The 24,174-nt window shown below is 45.0% G+C and overlaps 1 protein-coding gene across 1 annotated transcript; it reads left to right on the top strand.

The window, feature by feature from the left end:
* The first annotated feature begins 9,039 nt into the window (after positions 1 to 9,039).
* On the top strand, positions 9,040 to 20,850 carry Adh5 (alcohol dehydrogenase 5 (class III), chi polypeptide). Its single transcript, XM_052179145.1, has 9 exons — positions 9,040 to 9,139; positions 11,219 to 11,320; positions 12,917 to 13,058; positions 13,948 to 14,035; positions 16,831 to 17,050; positions 17,143 to 17,403; positions 19,469 to 19,604; positions 20,211 to 20,349; positions 20,594 to 20,850. Exons 1-9 carry the CDS (start codon positions 9,128 to 9,130, stop codon positions 20,616 to 20,618), a joined length of 1,125 nt encoding a protein of 374 aa, XP_052035105.1. The 5' UTR covers positions 9,040 to 9,127; the 3' UTR covers positions 20,619 to 20,850.
* The last annotated feature ends 3,324 nt before the right edge of the window (positions 20,851 to 24,174 follow it).

Here is a 24,174-nt window from a genome sequence, read left to right as displayed (position 1 = left end):
TTAGCCGATTGGATCCGAGCCTGTCTGGATGATTTACTACTTTCCACAATGAGCCAAAGAAAACGATGAGTTTAAGCATGGATTTACACTTTGTACCAACACAAATGGACTATAAATTATATAGTCACTCTTTTTGCTTGCTGCTGTTTAGGATTTGGTGGTTTGGTTTTTTTTTTTTTGTTTGTTTGTTTGTTTGGGAGGAATCTTATACGTGAGTACTGTACTCACGTGATTTCTATCCCACGGTCTCCCCTCTCCACCTCCTCTCACATCCCCTCCCCTACTAACTCTCAAATCTATGACCTCTCTTCTTCCACTGTTACATATATGTACACAGACGTATATACAGATAGAAACTGCTGAGTCCATTTAGTATTATCCATGTTCTACATGAGTAATTGGTTAACCAATCAGGATTGGATAGTCTTTTGGGTGACTCCTTCCTGGAGAAGACTGGTCTTCCTCTCTTAATAGCCATTAATTTGCCTGTAGGTCTTTATCTAGGAGTGTGCCTTGCGAGATTTCCCTTTTCCACATTGGAATCTCAATGGGTGATGTCATTGTCCAGGTCTTGTATAGGAGACCATGTCATAAAGATTCCATAGATGCAGCTCCCTGTAGTTAATATATAGAAGATATTATCTGGAAGCAGATTTCCTGTTTTGAGTGGAATTTTTCAAAAATGGTTTTTATACTCATCTTCTCCCTAATCAAGGCCACACCTGACTACAGATTGAGATGCTATTTTTAAAAATCACATACAAGTAATGCAGCTTTCAATGAGTAAAATACCTAACATCTACATTCTGACAGCTGTCTCCTTTCCCTACATGCTCTCATTCACTAACAAATGCTGCTTTTGAAAGGCTGGATGCAACACAAACTACATTTCTAGAGTGTTGGGCCAGACTAGAACTTGATTCCCTCCAAAGGGAAAATCCCAAAAATATTATGGTAATGGTTTGCAGGGCAATGTACTTTCTGTTGTTGTAAGAACTGTCCTGCTTTCTATTTGCTAAGACTTTAGTCCAAGGCTTAAAATTTTAATACACATATACCATTGACCTTCTTTGGATTATTAAACCTACATATCAAAATATGTATTCCCCCACATAACAAGGAATATGTCTTATTTCTAAAAGCTGGTTTTGTGGGTCTGACATTAGTGACAATATGCATCCATTCCAGTAATAGTGCACAAGCACTTTAGTTTAGAAGGCAATCTAATCACAGTACTACGACACATTGGTCTGAAAAGCACAAGGGTTTTTCATGTAGCCATTATGCTTTTGGCACCTTAGTTTTCAAAATGCTACCACAGCGCCCTCTGGTGTTCCTTTTAATTTTCCATTCCTTCCTCAGAAATGAACAGCAATTTCTATTGATATCAAAGCTACCATTATAAAGTGTTCCTTCCTACGTATTATATAATGTGATTCTCAAACACTTTCTGCTATAAGCCCCCTAAAGATATGGCCATGTCCCTAACCATGAGCACCTTACAGAGAGCAGACCCCCCCCCCCAGCCATTCAATCCCCTGTGAATTGGACAAGGCAGACTTTACTAACAAAAGTACATGAGTCTTGTTACAGGGACAAAAACACTATCCTTCCAACTGCTTTATGAGGGTGGTGCATCTACAGGCTAAACAGTTTTGGTTAGTTTTTGGTTTTTATAATTGATGGTTGGTTTGATTTTGATTTGATTTGATTTGATTTGCATTAGAAATCTGTCTCAAATGAAGACCTTGCTGGTCTGGAACTCACAAAGACCCACCAGCTTCTGTCTTGTGAGTGCTACAATTAAATGTCTGTGTTGCCAACCCCAGCCCATGTACCTGAAACAGACTCCTATAAGTAACTCCAATAAGCACATTGGTTCACCAAATTTTTGGCTTCTTTGTTAAAATTCAAGTGCCTGTAGGTTGTTGGTTTATTTCTGGATCTTATATTCTATTCCATCGATCAACCTTCCAATTTTATGCCAATACCATGTGGTTTATCAAGCACAAAATAGTAATTGCTTGAAAAATATCAGGCATGGTGATATCTCCAGAAGTTCTATTATTCTACACGACTGTTGTAGCTATCCTGGGTTTTTTGGTATTCCATATGAATTGAGATCAAGGGATGTACTGGGTGGGTTGTGTGTCAACTTGACACAAGCTGGTGTTATCACAGAGAAAAGAGCTTCAGTTTGGGAAGTGCCTCCATGAGATCCAGCTGTGGGGCATTTTCTCAATTAGTGATCAAGGGGGGAGGGCCCATTGTGGGTGGTGCCATCCCTGGGCTGGGAGTCTTGGGTTTTATAAGAAAGCAAACTAAGCAAGCCATGGGAAGCAAGCCAGTAAGAAATATCCCTCCATGGCCTCTGCATCAGTTCCTGCTTCCTGACCTGCTTGAGTTCCAGTCCTGACTTCCTTTGGTGATGAACAGCAATGTGGAAGTATAAGCTGAATAAACCCTTTCCTCCCCAACTTGCTTCTTGGTCATGCTGTTTTGTGCATGGATGCAAACCCTGACCCAGACAAGGGGATACCAATTAGAAAGGAAGAGGTCAAAGCACTATTTGCAGATGATAAGATGGTATACATAAGTGACCCTAATTGAGAATTGCTCTCTCAAGGTCTGTGACGAATTGTGTTGGAATTGTGATGGGAACTACATTGGCTGTACATGGTTTTCTGTACATGACCATCTTTTTTGTTGGGGGGCCTTTTAATGACTAATTCTACCTTGGGAATATAAGACTATTTTAATAGTTTACCTACTCTTGATTTAACGCTGATAAGTGATATCTGTCAAGAAAATCATCCATTTCATTTAGATTTCCCAATTTTGTGAAGAACAGGCTTTTTGATTTCTTCAATGTCTGTTGTTAATGTCTCCCTTTTCATTTCTGATTTTGTTGACTTAAATACTGTCTCTTTGGCTTTTGTTAGTTGGCTAAGGGTTTGTCTATCTTGTTGATTTTCTCATAGAACCAGTTCTTGGATTCATTGGTTCTTTGTACTGTTCTATTTCTAATTTATTGAATTCAGCCCTGAGTTTGATTATTTCCTACCATCTACTCCTCATAGGTGTGTTTGCTTCTTTTTGTTCTAGAGCTTTCTGGTGTGCTTTTAAATTGCTAGCATGAGAAGTCTCTAATTTCTTTATGAAGGCACTTAGTGCTATGAACTAAGCACTCCTCTTAGCACTGCTTTCATTGTGTCCCATTAAGTGTTGAGGTCTGCCCTCCCCCCACCCACACATAGCTGTAGCCATTTGGCTCCATGCCTGCCAGCTCTTCCATATTGTTGCTGTAACACGTCTGCCAGTCATGGACGCAGAAAAATAACTTGACTCAGAGCAAGGTCATGCTGGTCACATAGCCTGCTATGTTCCCTAAGTTATGTATGAAATTTGTTAATCTTAAGAAATTCCACAAAACTTTATGTAGGGCCCATTGAGTTAAAGGCCAATATGAATTGTGGTGTCTAAAATGCTGGCTGTGCCTCAGGTGGACCTGGCAGGTAGGGAGAGGGGGAAGGGGTCTACCCTGGATGCTCCTGGGGTGCCACAGGCCTCCTTGGGAAGGCGGGAAAAACCACATGCTATACAGTGGAGGTCAGGGCACAGTAGAAGGCACACCTGACCTCTACTGGCTGTGCCCCAGATCAACAATTGTCTCAGGTGGACAATTGACTCAGGTATATGATTTATTCTTTTAAGACATGGTTTCTCTGTGTAGCCCAGTGTGATGGCTTGTATATGATTGGCCCAGGGAATGACTCTATTAGGAGGTGTGGCCTTGTTGGAGTAGGTGTGTCACTGTTGGTGTGGGCTTATGACCCTCACCCTAGTTGCCTGGAAGTTAGTCTTCTACTAGCAGCCTTCAGATAAAGATGTAGAACTCTCAGCTCCTCCTGCACCACATCTGCCTGGATGCTGCCATGTTTCTGCATTGATGACAATGGACTGAACCTCTGAGCCTGGAAGTCAGCCCCAATTAAATGTTGTCTTTTAAAGAACTTGGATTGGTCGTGGTGTCTGTTCACAGCAGTAAAACCCTAACTATGACACCCAGGCTGTCCAGGAACCTTCTCCGTACACCAGGTTGGCCTCGAAGAACTCAGAGATCCACCTGCCTCTGACTCCCCAGTGCTTGAATTAAAGGCTTGCACCACCAGCCTGGCAGGTGCTAAGTCTTCAATAAGCAAATTTTAATCCATATTACTATAGAAGCTAGGTATCTGGTAAGAGACTAGTAGGGAAGGGTAGCTCTCCCCTGGAAGGGAAGATAGAATAGTTCTGGATGGATGGGAGAATCATAGGGGGAGTGGGAGGAAATATGAGGTAAGGGAGAGAATAGAGGGAGATCTAAAACTAAGAGCCATTTGATTGGTTGTATGGCCCACTACAGTAGAAGCTTCCTAAAACATATACATATATGAAGGCGAGCTAAATAAAATCACCAAATAACATAGGAAACAGATACCAACTGGACATCTCTCACCATCAAATGAAGTACCAGAAGTGAGCTACATTGTAGCTGAGTTGTTGGCCAAAGGGGCCCATGGGAACCACAGAACAATCTAAGCTTTTGATTTATCTCTGTAACACTGCTCAGGTGGCCAAGAACCTGATACCAGACAGCCCAGGCACCTAGGGGAAAACTCAACACGAGTCTTTGCTGAAGAAACATAGTAACACAGTGACTGCTAACAACACTGTGCTGTATTCAAAAACAAGTGCCTTCTCAGCCATCGTCACAGAAGCTTCTCCCTGCAGGTGATGAGAACAAACCCAGACCCACAGCTGGGCAAAGTGAGGAGAGAAAGAGACCTGGAACACTTCTGAATGGATATCTCCACCAAACTCTACCCTCAGGGCTCAGGGGAGTCCATGGAAGAGGAGGTAGAAAGATCGTAAGAGCCAGATGAGATGGGCAACATAAGAGAAACAAGGCCCTCTTAACACAGGACTGAAGCACACACTAACTGACAGGCACTGAAGAAGTACAAATCCTGCACAGGTCTGGGCCAACAGGGTCCCAGCCCTGAGAGGGCAAGGGAACACAAGCTCCCTCCGACCCCTAAGCCGCAAGCAAGCTCTAACTGACACTACTCACAAATGAAAAATTAGTTCAGTCCAGCAAAGTTTCACTGTAGACACAAAGCACTATTAAGCACAGGTGCCATCAGGCCCAGCAGTAGACGGCCAACAGGAAATCAACTCAGAGAACCTTTGGAGGTTCTCTGTCTCATGTCTTGCCAGACTCTTTTTATTAACTTATGGATCCTTTATGTATATATTATGGCTTCCGGTTGTTTTTATGGGATGTGTGTGTGTGTGTGTGTGTGTGTGTGTGTGTGTGTGTGTATAAACATGTGTCTCTACATACATGTATTTCTCATGCTGTTTCTTTGGTTCTTTCTTCTTTTTGCTCATTTGTTTTGTCCTGGTCCAGCTTTGCTTGACATTATTATTATTATTATTATTATGAAGAAGAAGAAGAAGAAGAAGAAGAAGAAGAAGAAGAAGAAGAAGAAGAAGAAACAGAAAGATTGTAGATTCAGATTGGGGGCCAGAGGATGAGAAGGATCTTGGACAAGTTGAGGGAAGAAAAAATGTAATCAGAATGAATTGTATGAAAAGTCTGTTTTCAACAAAACTAAAAGTAAAACCCATGACCTGATCATTCCAGCACACCTGCCTTCTTGTGAGTCTGGTTTTAATGTTTGCCATGTTCATTCCAACTGTGGGTTGGCTTGCTGTGTGCCTTTCAATGTATTAAATTAAGAGACAGATATAATTTACTGTGTAAAAAGGGAAAACATTCTACAGTTTTTAATTCTTTACTTTATCTGAGTCTTTAGATGAGCTTATAAACTTTAGTTATTCTCAGGTGTATTTTTGTTTTAAATTCTGGGCCCCTTAAAAGGTATAGGATGAGCGGGGTGGTGGTGGCGCACGCCTTTAATCCCAGCACTTGGGGAGGCAGAGGCAGGCAGATTTCTGAGTTTGAGGCCAGCCTGGTCTACAGAGTGAGTTCCGGGACAGCCAGGGCTACACAGAGAAACCCTGTCTAGAAGAAAAAAAAAAAACAAAAAAACAAAACAAAACAAAGCAAAAGGTACAGGATGCTAGAGGCAGACAGGACTGAAGCTGACCCATCTCCCTTCTCCCCACTGGAAGAACACAGGGGAAACCCAGGCTGAGTAAGCCCTGGTCAAACCATTTCTGAGGGCAAGCCTCCTTGCAAACAGAAATGTTTACATTTCTACTTCCTCTAGAGCACAGGTCTCAGCCTCCCTAATGCTGCATCCCTTTAATATACCTATTGTGGTGACCCCAACCATAAAATTATCTCACTGCTACTTCATAACTATAATTTGGCTATTATGAATCATAATGTAAAAATCTCATATGCAGGATATCTGATCTGTGATCCCTATGAAGGTGTCTTTCAAGCCCTAGAAGGTCATGACCCACAAGTTGACAAGCACTGCTATAAGGAAACAGTAGGAAAATTTTTCTCCCTCTTCCCCTGAGAAATCATGAAAATGAAATTCACAGAGTCTGAGAATACTTCCCTCCACCGCACATGACCGGCTCCCCCAGTGTTCACAAATGTCAGACTAAAGAACCTCCAGCCATATGTCAATCACATTTGTTTCCTGCCCTAGTCCTGCTTCTTGCAGTGATGAGTTTCTAGTCTGATGAATTGTGATTCTCCGTATTCCTGTCTCTAACTTGAGGGCAGCCGTTCTCAGCATGTGACTTCGCTTCTGTAAGAATTGTGAATTTCTCAACTTGTTCAACTCTTTACTGGAGTATAACTTACCATCTCCACATGTGATGGTTTGAACGAAAATGGCCTGTAGAGTTGAATGTTTGATCACCAGAGCCTGGAACTGTTTGAAAGGGTTAGGAGGCGTGACCTTATTAGAGGAAGTATATCACAGGGAATAAGTAGGCTTTGAGGCTCCAGAAGCCCAAGTCAGGCCCAGAAGCACTCTCCTCCCTTCCTCCCCTGCCATCCTCCGTCCCTTCCCCTTCCTCTCCCCACCCCTTCTGTAGACGTAGTGTTTAGCTATTTCTCCAGTACAGACTGTGATTACCACCATGCTCTCTGTCTCTGCCATGATAATGGTCCAACTGCATGAAACTGTAAGCAAGCCCCCAATTAAATGCTTTCTTAGCCGGGCAGTGGTGGCGCACACCTTTAATCCCAGCACTTGAGAGGCAGAGGCAGGCAGATTTCTGAGTTCAAGGCCAGCCTGGTCTACAGAGTGGGTTTCAGGACAGCCAGGGCTACACAGAGAAACCCTGACTCGAAAAAACAAACAAACAAACAAACAAACAAATAAATAAATGCTTTCTTTTTTAAGAGTTGCCTTGGCCATGGTGTCTTTTCACAGCAGTAAAACAACTACTAAGACACCATACTTGTCAAAGCAGAAATCATCAGAGGTCCTACTGGATTTTTGTTTTGTGATGGTTTAAAGAGAGAGGTCCAAACAAAAAACGCAAAGTTGAAATAATGAACCTACACGGGGAAGGGGGCTGTCTCAACAGAACTCGAATTTTATTCCTATCTTTGCCTTTAAGTATTTAGAGTAATGACATTGGATTCTTTTTGCTCATTTGTTTTGTCCTATTCCAGCTTTTGCTTTATATTAATAATAATAATAATAATAATAAATTATTATTACTTAAAACAAACCCATCTGATTCAAAACAAATCTGAGAGGAGGAGAGGAAATGCATTGATCAATGAATGTTTTAGAAAGACTGTGAAGAGGGGGCATTGGTTTAGAAGTGTTAGAGATCCGAGCATCTGGCATCAATGAAATCAGGTATGAGGTTTTCTGTACCACAGAAAATGAGAGCCTGAACTAGACGAGGCTCAGTGAGGAGAAGAGTTACAGCACGTGAGAGATAAAAGGTTTGAAGACAGAATAAATGCAGGAACCAACACCAAGGAGAAGCTGTGACTCTCAGGTTTCTGATTGGGGCAAAGTAGATAGAACCTATGAACACAAAGACATAGCGATAGGTCTCTGTAAGGATAAAATACAAGATTCGTTTTAAGTAAGTTGAGTCTTAAGGACGATGAGATGCCCCAATACACACCGCGCCGACTTGGTACTTCAAACCCGGGGCTCAGGAAAGCCACCCTGATTAGAAACAGACTCTGGTGGTCATCCTATAATTATTATATAAGTTAAAAGCCAGGGTGTGAGTTAGTGTGAAGTGAGGGAAGGACTTTGAACAGTACCTTGGAGAATGTCGACCCTGAAGGTGTGTCCTCAGTAAATGAGCCTTGAAAAAGAGACAAAATGTGGTGGTTTAGTAGGTACATTTCAACACAAGCAGCATTTGGGATTACATCAGCAAATGCAGCATCCTCTGTCTCAACACAGCCGGTCTACTCTTAAAAGGCGCCCATTCTGTCCCTCGTTCAGTTCCTGCAAACTTCTCTCCCTTCCTGCAAACTTCTCTCCGTGTCCTGTGGCCCCTGAAATCCCAGGACCCCGTCGTAACCTGCTGGAGTACGAGCTCCGGCTGTTCCTAGGATGAGCCCCTCTCCCTCTAGTGTTCCTTCAAAGCCCTTGAGGGCAGCAGTGTTGACTCGTCCTGGACCCAGAGCCGCAAGCCACAAGTGGGGCGGCATCAGCTCACTAGCGCGTGCACGCGCGGGAGAAGGAGAAAGGGGGACCGTGGACAGGGACACGCGAAAGGCGTGGCTTGTTCTACACGTGCTTTTCGGTTACCACACGTTATACTTCTCTCACTTCTAACGTACAAAGACTGCACTAAAATTAGGAAATAGCACAGAGATGCTTTGCGGAGACTCAGTCAAGCCAGCCCGAAATAAAGAGCCTCACTGCCCTAAAACAAAAACAGCCTCTCTAGCAAAAGAGCGCAGGAATCAAAATGCAGGCCCCGCCCTTCCGGTACTAGACCCGCCTCCCACAAAAGTCCCTCCTTACGCACAGACTCCTCCTCCCGCCCCACGCAGTCCCGCCCACAGCAAAGCCCCGCCTCCTGCGTTCAGCCCCTCCCCTCACGCACGCCCGGCCCATACCCGGGTTCCGCTACACTCGCGAACCTTAACCTCGATCCCGAGCTTGCAGACATGGCGAACCAGGTATGGAGGCGCGCGGTGGGCCGGAGCAGAGGAGGGGAGCGTCCGGGTGGCCCGCTGCTGCCCGCCGGAGAAGGCGAGCGCAGCCGCAGCGAGGGCAAGGAGGCTTTGTTTCGGCCCCGCGCTTGGAGGGCAGCTTTGCTTTCTGCTCTGCTCCGCCAGATCCGGGTGGGAAGAGGCCCGCGCGCGTTACGCGGGATGGAGTAACTTTCCCGGGTCGCGCGTGCAGGATCAGAGCTGGAATGAGGGCGGTGCTCAAAACTACCAAGCAAAGTTAGGCTCTTCCTTCGGCCTTCGCTTTCTGTGTGCAGCACCGCGTACCTGTTCCTTCAAATCACGTTGTTGACTTTCAAGTCCATCTCCAGTAAACCCAGTGAGTGACTTGCAACCTTTATTCTGTCAACACATTTCATAAGCATCAAGTGAACTGGTCAAAACCCGGCATTTCTCATTAGGCTTGGTTCCGTGGTTAGGAAGGTCTGTACTGAGTGTAATCGCTCTGGTAGCTCATTGCACGCTATAAATTACATATGGAATTGTAAACTTTCCAGGAGCCACATAAAATTAATTCTAAATGGTATGTTTAACCTAATACTCGCAATATTATTTCCACATTATCAATATTTTTAAATTGAGATTTTTTTCTCTTCTAAGCTTTCAAAATTTCACATTATACCTGATTTCAGTTCACATTTGCCTTTTTCTGGTGTTCAATAGCCACACATGGCAAATGGCTAGTGCATTAGTCAGCAGAGTTATCGGAGATGGTTATGATATTTTTACCCGCATTTGGATATTTCTTAGGATCCTTTCCGCTGTGAAGTATTGCACTGAAGTGATGATATACAAGCTATCCAAAGGAATGATTATTAGGACGCATGATACTAAGCTTGCGGTTCCTTGAATTACTTGCCAAGCCTAGTGACAGACCCCGGGTGGGATCTTGTCCTTTGTGTGGCCTGCCCATTGTTGTGCTAGGAATCCAAGGCCTTGTGCATTCAAGGCATGTGCTCTGCACCCCAGCCTGGGACGTGTATTCCGTATTCACCTTTTCTTTCTTTCCTCCTCTTCCTCCTCCTCCTCCCCTCCTCCCACCCTTCACATGCTTTCAAATGTGTTTGTGTGTGTGCCTGTGTATATTTATATGCACCACATGCATGCAGGAGCCTGTGGAAGCCAGAAGAAGGCACAGGTTCTCTGGAACTAGAATTACAAGTAGTTGTGAGAGTGTCAATGCACAGGACTGAACCTGGAGTCTGCAAAAGCAGTAGGTGCGCCTAACCACTGAGCCATCTCTTCAGTCCTTCAATCATACACACACACACACACACACACACACACACAATTTAAGTACTATATGTGTATGTATTTGTTCGCATGGTTGATGGTGGTTTGGGGGTGGAAGGTTTGATATGGGATTGTCTCCGTGTAGACCTGTCTACCCTAGAACTTGAATTGTAGATCTAGCTGGCCCCAAGCTCACATAGATCCATTTGCCTCTCTCTCTGAGTGCTGGGACTAAAGGTTTACCTCACTCTATCTGACCCTTTGATTATATATTGTTCACTATGTTATTTATATGAAACCTAAAAAGACAGTTCTCCATTTCACTTAGAGGCTATAAGCTTTTCTGTGACTATGTTGTTCACTTTAGTTTTATTTATTTAGCTTTGCGTGTGTCTGAGTTTGTAGCGTGTGTGAGTGTGTTCATGCATGTTCACGGCGGGCATGTAAAGGTCTGAGGCTGACACCAGGAGTCCTCTTCAGTGGCTCCACCGTATATTGACAGGGTCTTTCACTTGAACCCAGAGCTCTCCAGTACAGTTAATCGATCCAGCCAGCTTGCTCTGAAGATCCCATCTCTACCATCTGAGTGTGAAATTACAGACGGGACCCTGCCTCCAGGTGTTGTGCTGGGGAGCTGAACTCTGGGCCTCATGCTTGCACAAGCAGAAGCTTTGTACACTGAACCCTCTCCACAGCCTGGCACACTTAACATTAGCATTCATCATTATCTGAGTTGCCCATGAAGTAATTGCTAATTTAGGAGCATAAACTTTACGCCTTTTCCTCCCACTTCAGGTGATCAAGTGTAAGGCTGCAGTCGCCTGGGAGGCCGGAAAGCCCCTCTCCATAGAGGAGATAGAAGTGGCCCCTCCAAAGGCTCATGAAGTTCGAATTAAGGTAATGTCCAGCAAAGGCACTGTGGGAGAAACCCCAGAGGGCGGTGTCAAGGAGAAAGCACTGGAAGCCTTCCGGCTGCGGAATCCCAGTCCTCCCCACACCTGCTCTCTATCTTTTTGTATTTGCTCACGAGCTGGCTAAGAAACCAAGCCAACGGATTAGTGGATTGCCACACTAGAACTTTCATACTTTGGGTTTAAGGTGGCTTTCTATGACCCTTCTCTGCTAATCCCACAGAGTGGCATTATATTAGAATCAGAGAATAGACGCGGTCCTCAGTTTTGCTTCAGGAAAACTGGAAAGAGGTTCTTGATTGATTAGAGCTGTGAAGTGCCCTGGACAAGGCCAGGGTTCTGTGGATCCATTTGTCCCGTCCCCTGCTCCTCACCTCCACCGTGGTTAAGAATTTATAGAGAGGCAGAAGGCAGCATTCCGGAGAGACCTTTGATGCCTTGACGTTTGTAAAACCGTGTTCTTACCCTCTGCTCTCGGCTTGTTTATGACACGAAGTTAATGCTTTGCAGTCATAACCATTGCATGTGTTTGTTCCTTAACATTCTGGGAAAATGCTTCCTTGAAGGGAAAGAGTCACAGTCCTCTTATTTCATCAGGACACCAGGCACACTGTGCACACTAGCTGGCGTCGCAAGGTTTACATGTATCCAACTGAGAAGCACAAAACCTAATGCTTTTCAAGGTCTTTTACAGCCAAGATCTAAGAATCTGAAATCTTATAATTCCTTATGTATTCATGTTCCTGTTCAGAAGACAGCTTGTCCTAGATTACTAAGATGAATAGTGTGGGCACACCAACAGCTTTATCCCCAGGAAACTGCTGCCTCACAGTTCTATGGATACATAGAACAGAAACAGAAAAGCAGAAATACAAACAAGGTTTTGCCTTTAGTTGCTTTTCTCTTTAATGTATATGTTTAAGTCCCTGTGTGAGTTTAGATATGCCACACGCATATGGGAGCCTTTGGGGGCCAGAAGAGTGGCAGGGAGCTGGGAACTGCCTGATGTGGGTGCTGAGAACCAAAAACTGGGTTATCCACAAGAGGCAGAAGCACTCTCAATCACCGAGCCAGCTTTCTAACCCCAAGATACGATTCTTAGAAGCCAGAGAGTGCAGTGAAAGGGTTATCTGAATAGAAATCGTTTAGGTCAGCAAAAGGACTCAGTTCCACTAAGAGCTCTGAGTTTTGGCAGAGGCCAGCCAGCCAGGCATCTCCAAGAAACAATGTCGACATCATGTTCCCCAAGTTAGGAAGCCAGTGGTGAGATGGCCCCAGCTGTTCTGACCCTCTTTAACTGAAGGCACCGTGCTGGGGCAGCCACCGGCTTTACCTCCACTTGTCCACACGAAGCATAAAGGAAAAGGTCTGTGACATACCTCCTTGTATATCAGTGTACTGCTGTTCTCCTCACTACCAGGAAGTCCACCAGCTCTAAAGACGCTGTGGGTTGTAAGCATGTTAGTTTAGGAGGAGAAAATCTATCAAAGAGTCGTATCTACAGATCTGCAGTGTAGTCTTGTACCCAGCTTGTCTCTCTAGCTGTGTGTGCACTTAGCTTGTGCTCTTAATGCCCTGGTAGATCATTGCCACTGCGGTCTGCCACACTGATGCCTATACCCTGAGCGGAGCCGATCCTGAGGGGTGCTTCCCAGTGATCTTGGGACATGAAGGTGCTGGAATTGTGGAAAGTGTTGGCGAAGGGGTAACTAAGCTGAAGGCAGGTAAGGAAGGCTTTAAGCCACTCTGTGATGGTTTTGCCTTGTTTCTGTAGGGACAGTACAACTATCTATCTACAACTATTCAACTCTTTATGAGCTCACTAGGAGCTTCATCCTGGAAGAACAAGTATTTTAACTGTGGTTAAAGTTTGATTTTTAACTCTGATTTTGCATTTGAAACTGTTTTAAATATATTACCCGAACCAATCTTGGCAAGTTAGCAGGCCCTTTTAGAGATGCATCCGTGAGTCGGGGGTTTTGAAACACTCCATCATTCTCCATTATTTTGAATTTGTTTAGATCAAAAACTTTGAGCCGTACCTTTTTGTGCATGGCTGGTCAGAGTCTGTGCCATGCTCTGCAGATAATGTTTCCAAGCCTTGAGGTTCTTTCTTTCCAGATGTGTGTCAGCTGACGAGAGTAGAGTTCTGCTACATTCACTTAGAGCAGTGGTTCTCAACCTTCCTAATGTGGGGCTGGAGAGATGGCTCAGAGGGTAAGAGCACTGACTGCTCTTCCAGAAGTCCTGAGTTCAGATCCCACCAACCACATGTGGCTCACAGCCATCTGCAATGGGATCTGATGCCCTCTTCTGGTATATCTGAAGACAGCTACAGTGTACTCATAAATAAAATAAATAAATCTATAAAAAAAAAATTCCTAATGCTGTGACCCTTTAAAACAGTTCTGTTCTTGTTACCCAAACCATGAAATTATTTCATTGCTGCCTTGAAATTTTTCTACCATTGTGACTCCTAGTGTAAATAATGGCTATGAACCCCCTGTAAAAGGGTCATTTAACCCACAAAGGGGTTCCGACCCCCAGGTTGAGAACCACTGGCTTAAACCCAGCTGCTCTGCTGAGGATAATAATTTCACATCCGATTCTCAGGGGACACTGTCATCCCGCTCTACATACCACAGTGTGGAGAATGCAAGTTTTGTCTGAATCCTAAAACAAACCTTTGCCAGAAAATAAGGTCAGTATCTTTTTACATTTTTTTTTATATATATAGTTTTTAAAAAAAATCCAATGTGCATATGTGTGCTGATTGTATATTCCCATGTCTGTGATACACGCAGAGGCCACAGAGGCTCATCTCTCCCTATCCCCGTCCCCATGTTGTGTGACAGAACTTTTCCTGGGGAGGCGCAACACGTTATCCCAGATAGGATGCCACAACAGATCAAAGGACAGAAACCACCACAGTCCAACGTGGTGAAGCGGTTGAGTTTTAGTGGGGTTACTCACAGGAGTGTGGGTGAAGAGTTACTGGGAGGAGCAGAGCTACTGAAAGACAGCTACTCCAGCATGCACTTAACTTACTGGGCCAAGGTCACCTGATACGGCTTTGAGAAATTAAATCAGGCCAGCGGGAGAGTCCACAGCACAACCGAAGCTGTGGCGATTTTATTGAAAGCAATTGGTGCCTTTTTCAGAAACACATTATAATGGCAGTTGCCAGGATCAATACAGTTATAGTGTACTGCGTGTGCCTGGTGTCCGGAAAGAGGGCGTCAGCTCCCCTGGAACTGGTTATGAACGGTTGAGAGTTACCATGTAGTTGCCAGGGTAGAGTGAAGTTTGCAGCTACACAGAGTGTGCACGATTAATACCTAAGAGCAATTGTCCTGTCAGGCTTCCTCGCCTCCTTGACTAAGGGAACGTACAGAGAAACACAGAGCGGCCTGAAGACCTCACTGCTGAGGGAGTGCATAGGCCTCTTGGGAACTGGAAGGCACGTTGTGCCTCAGAACCCATGACACATGCCTCTCAATGCATGGCCAGGCCACAACCCCATGGTCCCCTGCACCTACAGGGGACCCCTGACCAACATGTCAGTGTCCTTCCCAAAGGACTCTAATCAAGCCTCCTCCAGGCAGCTGCTCTGGGCTGAGAGTCTTCTGTGCAGCTTGACTCTCTTGTCTGAGGAGGACTCAGCTTTTATTGCTTACTCTGGCAGGGAGGAGCTGAGTGTATCTTGCCAGTTTCAGGGATTTCCTGGTGCTTTTTGAGTTGTGTACCTTCCAGCAGAATGAAATGTTTCAATCTCAGAGAAAATGGTTACACAACAGGGGCGACCCATACCTTTGAGATTCAATCTCCTACTTAAACGGAAGCTTTCCCTTTCAGCCCTGCTGGCCAGCGAGCCCCAGGGTCAGCCTGGCTCCATTCCTCCTCGCCCTCAGCACTCGGGTTACAGGCTTAGAGAGCCGTGCCTGGTGAGTTACGTTGGTTCTGAGCTTTGAACTCGGGTCTTCATGCTTGCACAGTAATTGCTTTTAAATACTGAGCCATCTTCCAGCCTTCTTAGTTCTTATAATAAGAGATCTCCTGGTAGTAGAGAGATGGCTCAGCGTGTAAAAGCTCTCAGGCAAGCTGCTCTTCCATAGACCCGGGTTTGATTCTAACAGCCACATGGTAACTCTCAACTGTCTATAAGTCCAGTTCCAGGGGAGCTGACCCCCTCCTTCAGGACACCAGGCACACACATGGTGCATATGTATACATATGTACATACATATATGCAAAACACCCATACACATACTATTATACATACACAGCAAGTAATTGTGTAATGATTTATACAGCACATTTTCCAGGAGTTACTTGAATCTGTCTTTAAAGAGGCTTCCATGCCAGTGTTACTAAACTCTGTCTTTCCAGGGATGAAAAAAATCAAGCCAGGGAAATCTCAAAGTTTGCCTGGCATCACCAGTTGTCAAGATAGTAAACCAAGCTTGTTACCAGGCCTGGTGCCCATTCCTGTAATCTCCACACTTGGGAAGCGGAGGCAGGAAGATCACAGATTTGCAGCCAGCGCAGACTGTTCACAGAGCCAGAGAAGAGGGGGCAGAAGCAGGAATCAGATTTTTCTGAATACATGCTCTTTCTGTGTAACAGTCAGCTAAATTTACAAGGAAAGACATGTTTCTTAAAAGCGAAATGAAGTCCTTTTTATGAGCTATTTTATTGCCCTTTAAATCAGTAATAGAAGTCACCATATAAGGTGAGTGTGAGGTCTACAGGAGGTAACAAACCCCTGACACAGAAAGGGTGGTTATCCTAAGGAGTGGCAGGCCACTTGAGGACCCTGAGGCCATTTAGATCTTGCTTGTTGCCCTTTCTTACTGCGATGGGAGACACACCACTACAATACTGGTGGCACACAGACCGTAAACGTGCGGCCCAGTGAATGCTTACATGGATACATACGTACAGCTGGATAGGCCGTTCTCCCAGACATTATACTCCTACAGCAATGTATACAAGAACTGTCTTCTCATTTGTATTTATTAATGTATATATTTTAGAGTGTCCACTGAGTGTAAACTTGGATATTGTGTTTATTAGAAAGGATGAACGATCTGACTGAGAAGATGGCTCAGTTGGAAAAATTTAGATTCCCGGAAATCACAGGCGCGCCCACGGCAGAGGCACAAGTGGGGGATCCCAGCAGACCACTAGGGGGATGGGAAGAGGAGACACAACAGCGCAGGCTCCGCTCACCAAGCCTGACTAACACCGTAGCACAGAGACCCTGTCTCAGGCAGGGAGAGGCAAGGAAAACAGTCTTATGGTTGGAGGTCCCCACAACATGCGGAAGTACATGACAGGGTCGCAGCGCTGGGACGGTTGAGAACCGCTGCTTAGAACTTTTTTGTCTTAGTATACTTTTCTGAGTATTTACTGGTCATTATTTTTAAAACTGATTTTTTTTCTACAGAGTTAAGGAAATGAATCTGCCCTTCCATTTTTCTCTTTCTTCTGTAGAGTCACTCAGGGGAAAGGATTAATGCCGGATGGCACTAGCAGATTTACCTGCAAAGGAAAGTCAATTTTTCACTTCATGGGAACTAGCACGTTTTCCGAGTACACAGTTGTGGCTGACATCTCTGTGGCTAAAATTGACCCTTCGGCCCCTTTGGATAAAGTCTGCCTTCTCGGCTGTGGCATCTCCACTGGCTACGGAGCTGCCGTCAACACTGCCAAGGTAAGAGACTGGCCCGGCTCCGGCTTCGGGCTTCATCAGTTCTGTGAGACACCAGGGCCAGCCTGGGAGTCTGACACTGTCTTTGATGATAGGTCGAGCCCGGTTCTACCTGTGCAGTCTTCGGCCTGGGCGGAGTTGGCCTGGCGGTGATCATGGGCTGCAAAGTAGCTGGTGCGTCCCGGATCATTGGTGTCGACATTAATAAAGATAAATTCGCAAAGGCCAAAGAATTTGGAGCCTCTGAATGTATCAGCCCCCAAGATTTCAGTAAACCCATCCAGGAAGTCCTCATTGAGATGACAGATGGGGGAGTGGACTACTCCTTCGAGTGTATTGGCAACGTGAAGGTCATGGTGAGTATGCACACCTGCTTTCTTCTCTGAGGTGTGGTTTCCTCGCCATTAAAGGTTTTGTTTTGGAAGGAACAGCTTTGATGGGAATTGAGTCTAAAGGAAGCAGGGGATGGAAGTAGCTCAGGAGCTACTTGGAACTGTTTGAATGGGGCATTACAGAAGAGGGGCTCAGGGATGATGGGTTTGTCTCTGAGTGCACGCTCACTGAAATGCAAAGTCTAGCGTGAAGAGCGAGCCTGCTTCGGGGCTGGATATGCACACGCATCCTGACACCGGCTCCTGAGCACAGGAGGCAGGTTCAGTAGTGTGGAGCCAACAGTAAAGAGTGGGTGTCCTGCAGTCCTTCTCACGGCTTCTTGCACTGAAATCTTTTATTGTTGTTGAAATCTTTAATTAAAAAAAAATACTTCTAGATTTATCTATGTGTATGAATGTTTTGCCGACCTGACCCCACTTCCTTGCTCTCTTCTCCTCAGGAACGAGTTTTTCTGGCAAGGAGAGTGTATGGGTAGAGAAGTTATTCCTAGGAAGTTTAGCTTAAACTTGGTGAGGAGGCCTTGCATGTGGTACGGCATGTCTTGAGGTGCATTGGCGTGTCTTCGTTTAGCTCACCTAGATGCAAGGTGCTAAGTGTGACTTGCTTGTGGAGAGTGGGTGTCTGCATCTGGAAGCTGAGCGTGCCCAGAAGGTCTTCTCATCGGGTGAAATCAGCACAGCTCTTCTAACTCAACGGCACCCACTGGCTCTGGGCCTGGGGCTTGGCCTCCTTGTTACCTCCAGGCGTATTTCACTGTCCTCGTGAACTTGTAGAATCTCCTCTTGAACCTCTCTCCCACTTTAGTCCAGTCTGACTGGGACTGACTGCTGTGTTCACTGTGACCCTAGCACGCGTGCACAGACTGAATTCCCGTCCTGTCCGATGAGGACACATTTGCATCCCAGGGCCCAGGCAGGGGACACCACACTCTCACCAGCTCCTTTCTGACCACCTTGGCCTTCACAGTGTCACACTCCTGCAGAGAGAGCTGCCTTCTTTTGGACCTTCTCCATGGTTACTAAGAGCTGGTATACAGTTCCATCTCTCCTATCTTTCTCCTCCAGAAACCATCCATGCCACGGCCCAGATCCCAGCTGTGCCATCCTTACCCGCTGTTCCCTCCCTTGTCATCGAATCCCTTCTGTTGGGGTCAGAATCTCAGAAGCTTGAGAAGTCTGTTTGAACTTTCTCCTTCATTTAGATTCTTTCCTGGCCTTTTGTAACCCTTCCTAGATGGCGTTGGGCTTGTCCCCCCTCCTTCCCCCAAAAACCAGTCAGTGGTTTTCCTAATCATTTCTGTAGCTAATGCATGTGCTGAGGCCACAGGGGTGGCAGCTCAGACAGCTCCTGCTACCTCTCCTTTCTGGAGTGAGTCGATGTGTTGTGGTCTGCATTAATGATGTTGAATAGTTTTTCGTGTATCTATTTACTGTCTGTGTCTGTTTTTGAGAAATGTGTTTTTCTATCCCTTGCCCAGGTTTGACTTTTTGTTGTTAGGTTTTTAGTTGCTTGTAAAATCTGGGTATCAGCCCATTGTCAGATGCCTGTGCTCTGCCCCCCACTGTTTCCCTCTGCTGCACAGAGGTCTTTTGTTTGCTGTGCCCCCATCTGTTTATTTCTGCTTTTCCTTCCTATGTTAAGATCTTACCCAAAAAAGTGTATCTCCATTCAGTGTCTTTATTTCCCTTATATTTTCTTCCAGTAGTTTGAAAGTCTCAGGTCTGACATTTAAGTCTATTTTAAGTAGTCTAGGTTTATTCATTTGTATTGTGGATATGGGATTTAAAATAGAAAGCAAGTAAAAGCTTTAGATCTGCTCAATTTCTGTTAATAGGTTAATTTTTAAAGATACTTGTTAAATATAATTACTCAATAAAATTAAAATTACTCAGCATTAAGTTTGGGTATTTCTTTAAAAGGCTGTGTGTTGCCCTCACACACCCAGCGCAGGGTTTCTGGGGAAGAGGGCATTCTCAGTGCAGGTCATGAGCTCCTGTGACTGACTGCCTCTTATCTCTCTGCGTGCAGAGATCAGCCCTTGAGGCAGCCCACAAAGGCTGGGGTGTCAGTGTGGTGGTTGGTGTAGCTGCTTCAGGTGAAGAAATCTCCACTCGTCCATTCCAGCTGGTGACGGGACGCACGTGGAAAGGCACTGCCTTTGGAGGTAACTCCGTGAGATGTAGACTTTTCTCTATCCTGTTCCCATTGGCTAATTTCAAAGCCAGTCTCATTTTCTTGTATTAACACAAATCATGACATTGTTGTTGTAGTATTGTTAATTATTGTTTCGTGGGAGACTTGAAGAGGCTTTCAGAATCAGCTAGCTTTGACTGCTGGTACTGGGGAGACAGTGTCCTGGACTGTTTGACCAGCACGTGCCCCTGGGGGCACCGTGTTCCAGGGGCTGGATTTGAAGGGACCTTTGAAGCTGGAGTTGCACAGGCTTGCTAGATGAGTGCTCTCCAGCAGAGTACTGCAATTTACTTATTTGATTTTGAGACTGTCCTTTCTGCCTCGGCCTCCAATGGAGCTAGCAGCCTTCAAGCCTGACCCATCAGGCCCAGCATTTAGTAACCCTAATATAGGAAAAGAACTATAATTCTACAATGTCTACTTTTTCACAACTAAGGATGTCTGGTTCATTCTTCACATCAGTTTAGAATGTCTCTTTCCCCTTAACCTCCCCTTAATCTGTAACTGCCTCTGTGTCACCCAGGAAGGGGCAGAAACTTGGAACATAGATTTTCTCTAAGAATATGATTTCTTCTAGGATGGAAGAGTGTGGAGAGTGTCCCAAAGCTGGTGTCTGAATATATGTCCAAAAAGATAAAAGTGGATGAATTCGTGACTGGCACTCTGTCCTTCGACCAAATTAACAAAGCCTTTGATCTGATGCACTCAGGCAAAAGGTGAGTTGTCAGCTCACCTGTGTGCTCCAGAATCTGTCCGTGGTCTTAAGAGATCACCATTCAGGGCCTGTGAGGTGGCTTGGAGGAAGGCACCTACTGCCTAGCGCGATGACCCGAGTTTGATCCCTAGGCCCACAGATATGCCAGGGCGCGCGTGCGTGCGTGCGCACACACACACAGAATAAATAAGTAACATTTTTTAGTTCATCTTTCGAGTTTTATTCTTACTGCTTCTGTCTCACAGCATTCGAACTGTTCTGAAGATGTAAATTCTGAAGAGAACACTGTCCATCCTGCACTCTTTCCTGTGATTGGATAGAATCAGACGGGATTTACAAGCTAACCGCCTCTTAGACTTCAGAAACGACTAGAAGGAATGTGTGTAATCTCGGCTGTAATCATGAACAAGGCAAATAAGTCATCGTGGTTTTCTGAACCATCCACATAAATAATTGCTGCTCATCAATGCAACATTTTAACATAATAAAAATACTTTCTGCATTTATGTGTAAGCTGAATATCTTGTCATCTCCTAGGCTGCCCAGCGCACGGATGATCAACTGTGTCTAGAAATAGTGCTAAACCAGAATGAAGGCTGATTTTGAATTCATCCACATGGGTTTAGTTAACAAGCCCAAATCAGAATATTCGTTCTCAGCAAATACCTTTTAGAAATGTATGCTACAGCCCCCCCAAAAAAAGTATACTACCAAGTATTCAGTAAACTTCTGTTAAGTTTATTTAGACAGTTATTTTGATAGTAAATACACAGTACCATCTTGACAACCACCAGGTGGCCAGGTTGGGCAGCCATTCCTGCTCTATAAGGCTGCTTCTGGTACAATTTTGAGAAAACAGTGCGGTGAACTCTGAATCAACTGAACCCTGGCAGTTCCACATGTGAGGTAAACATGCACATGCTCCTTGCGAGTGAGGGGCACGCAGAATGCAGCACTGGATTACCTCCCACTCCCATGTGCATTCATCTGCCCCCAACAGCCCAAGATAGGAGGCCATGCTGTGATTACCACAGAATAGTGCTCAGAAGCATGGCTTGTCCTTTGTCTTCTCAGCTCTCAGATCCTGGTTTAAGTATAAACAGCTAGGGCCTGAGTTAATTGCTGGTGGCCTACGCAGCTCCTAATAATGCAATAATTGGCTTCACAGTCATATTGTCATATAAACTGTTGCTAAGCTGTGATGTCAGTGCACTAAGATCTAATCTGTCCCTTAGCCACACAGTTCTAATCAGATCCCTGGTGTCTGATCATGTGTGTCTCTCAAACAGCATTCTTGGTTTATTATTGGGAATCAGATGGAGAAGGAAATGAATAGTAACAGGTGTAAGAACCTCATTACTCAAGAAAAAAAGTTTGCAAAGTTTTAAAAAGCTGGACATAGGGATTTTTCTCAGCCCTCTTCACAGAAGCTTCTTGTAGTAGGTGGCAGTTAACACCCTCAAGTGGTCAACCCTAAATGAGATGTGTGTATCACACCCCTCCAAGGCGCAGAGATCTTTGTGGAAGATGGAGTAAAAAGACTTTAAGAGCCAAGGATGATAGAGATGATTCAAGGAAACTTCCAGACAAAACCTAGAAGCTGCACTTAGTGGACTCCCAGCAATTTGTAACAACTTGTATAAGACCTCCACAAGCTCAGGCCAAAGACTCATGAATATTGGAATGTGAGGACAAATCCCATCACTAGCCAGGAAGCCATTGGCCTTTGGGAGTTGCTAACAGAAGTAATGTCAGATTTAATAGCAGGACACCTGGGGTCATATCCTAGGGCAGACCTCCACCTGGCAACATAAATTGGACTCAGTGGGTTTACAAGCAAAATTGAATGGGTAGGGAGTTGTGGGTGGTTAATCCCAGCATTTGGGAGGCAGAGGCGGGTGTATCTCTTGTGACTTTTGAGCCTATAGAGTGAGTTCCATGACAGCCAGGGCTACACAGTGAAACCCTGTCCCTAAAAACAACAAAAATGCCTTGACCTAATAGTGATGGTTGGGGTTGAAGGGAATTGCTAAAGGTGGAGCAGTGGACTGTTCACTAATGAAAGTAAGGAGATAATATACTTCTGTGCTTCGATAGAATGCTAGAGTTGGGAAAACCGTCTTGTAGGGCAAATGCAAAGAATTAGTGGATTCAGGCCAGGATATCAATGAATGCTAAAATCATTGCATGAACGTGGTATCTCCATATTGTCTCCAAGTAGCTCCTCCCGATCTCCTTGTCTAAAGAAGTCACAAGGGGAAAAATAGGGAGGGACAGATACCAAGTAATCAACAATATTGGACTACTGTGACAGCTCAAATGGAGCGTAACACATGCAACATAACACCTGTGAAGTCGAGATTTCTCAGAGTATCCCCATGAGAATTAAGACATTTATATGCAACGGACACATTTTTCAAGTCTTAATTTGCTAAAACACTAAGGACAGGGGAGTTATTCCAGTACAAGGACAACTGTTACAAGACAGGAAAGGAAACTGAGTCTGTATAATGGAGTCTGTACATGGGTAATTACTGGGAACTAAATAACAAAGCCCCACGTGCTAGTCGAGCACTCTACCAACTGGTTATACCCCGGCACAAATATCCTTAAAGAAATACAGGTTGAAGTAGCAAGGGGTAAAGTACAATGCCCTTTTATTGTGTGCAGAAACCCAGGCCCAACCCTAGGGCTAGGTCAGGAAAAAGTACACACATAGACACATGAAGCAAAGGTGTCAAAACCCACCAAGAATAACATTTTACTCTGTTTAAGTGTGGCGTGTGTACGCTGAGACCCGAGAGGAGGTACGTAGCTGTCTTCCGCCACTGCGCCGCGTTCCTTCAGGGCAGCCTCTTCCTGAGCCTGGAGCCTATTTTCTAGCTAAGCTGGCGGCCAGCAAGCCCCAGCAATCTCCCTCACTGCTGGGATTACAGGCCTGTGTAGACCTGTGGCTCTTACGTGGGTGCTGGGATCACAACACTGGTGCTCGTCACTGTGCAGCAAACCAGCTCTGCAGCTACTAAACTACCGCTGTAGTCCATGTATGTCTACTTTACAGAGGATCCTGTCCATTACCAGACCAGAAGTGACTCAGAAAACACTAATTGGCAATGGAAAATCCCTAGCCTTGTCTATAATTTAAAACGTGTGGAAGATGAGTATTATACATGTCGGTGTAAAGGTTCTAAACTACTGCTCAGCAAAAATTGTAAAATGAAGGACTGTGATGGTTTATTTTCACTGTCAACTTGACTGGACTTGGAGTCACCTAGGAGACACACTTACGGTAGTATCTGGAGGTTTCTGGGGTTTTTAACTGAGGTGAAGAGAGACCCATGCTGAATGTAGATGGCAGCACCCTTTGAACTAAGGTCCTGGACTAAATATAAAGAGGAAAGGGAGAAGCCAGGCAACACCAGCCTCATCTTCCTGCTTCCTGGGGACACACAGTGACCAGCAGGCAGGTGGATGCTCTACCCCCAGGCCATTCTTCCAAGATCCACTGTGTCCCTTTCAGACTGGAAGCCCACTTCCCTTAGGTTGCATTTGTTGAGTGTTGTCGTGGCAACAAGAAAAGCACTAATACAAAGGGTAGACATGGTTTTCTTCTTTCAAATTATACCTACAGAAGTGCAAGGACAGAAGGAAAAGGAAAATTCAGCTTACAAATTAACCTGGGTAAGTTGTAGCAGAGTAGAGCACTTGCCCACCATACCTAAGGCCACCAGTTCAATCCCAGCCCTGACCCCCCCCCCCAAAAAAAGAGTTAATACATTAATTTACTGTGGATATACAAGAATGAAAGTTGATGTTTTGTAAACTA

This window comes from Apodemus sylvaticus, chromosome 4, assembly GCF_947179515.1.
Source record: "Apodemus sylvaticus chromosome 4, mApoSyl1.1, whole genome shotgun sequence".
NCBI classification, from domain to species: domain Eukaryota; kingdom Metazoa; phylum Chordata; class Mammalia; order Rodentia; family Muridae; genus Apodemus; species Apodemus sylvaticus.
Note: the sequence above shows the minus strand (reverse complement) of the source record. Positions and strands in the feature narration are given on the sequence as shown.

Bases quoted from the DNA above. Each gene is read 5' to 3' on its own strand.
- Adh5 (XM_052179145.1), top strand. The intron at 13,059-13,947 runs GTAAGGAAGGCT...TCCGATTCTCAG, and splicing joins GGTAACTAAGCTGAAGGCAG to GGGACACTGTCATCCCGCTC. The intron at 17,404-19,468 runs GTGAGTATGCAC...CTCTGCGTGCAG, and splicing joins TTGGCAACGTGAAGGTCATG to AGATCAGCCCTTGAGGCAGC.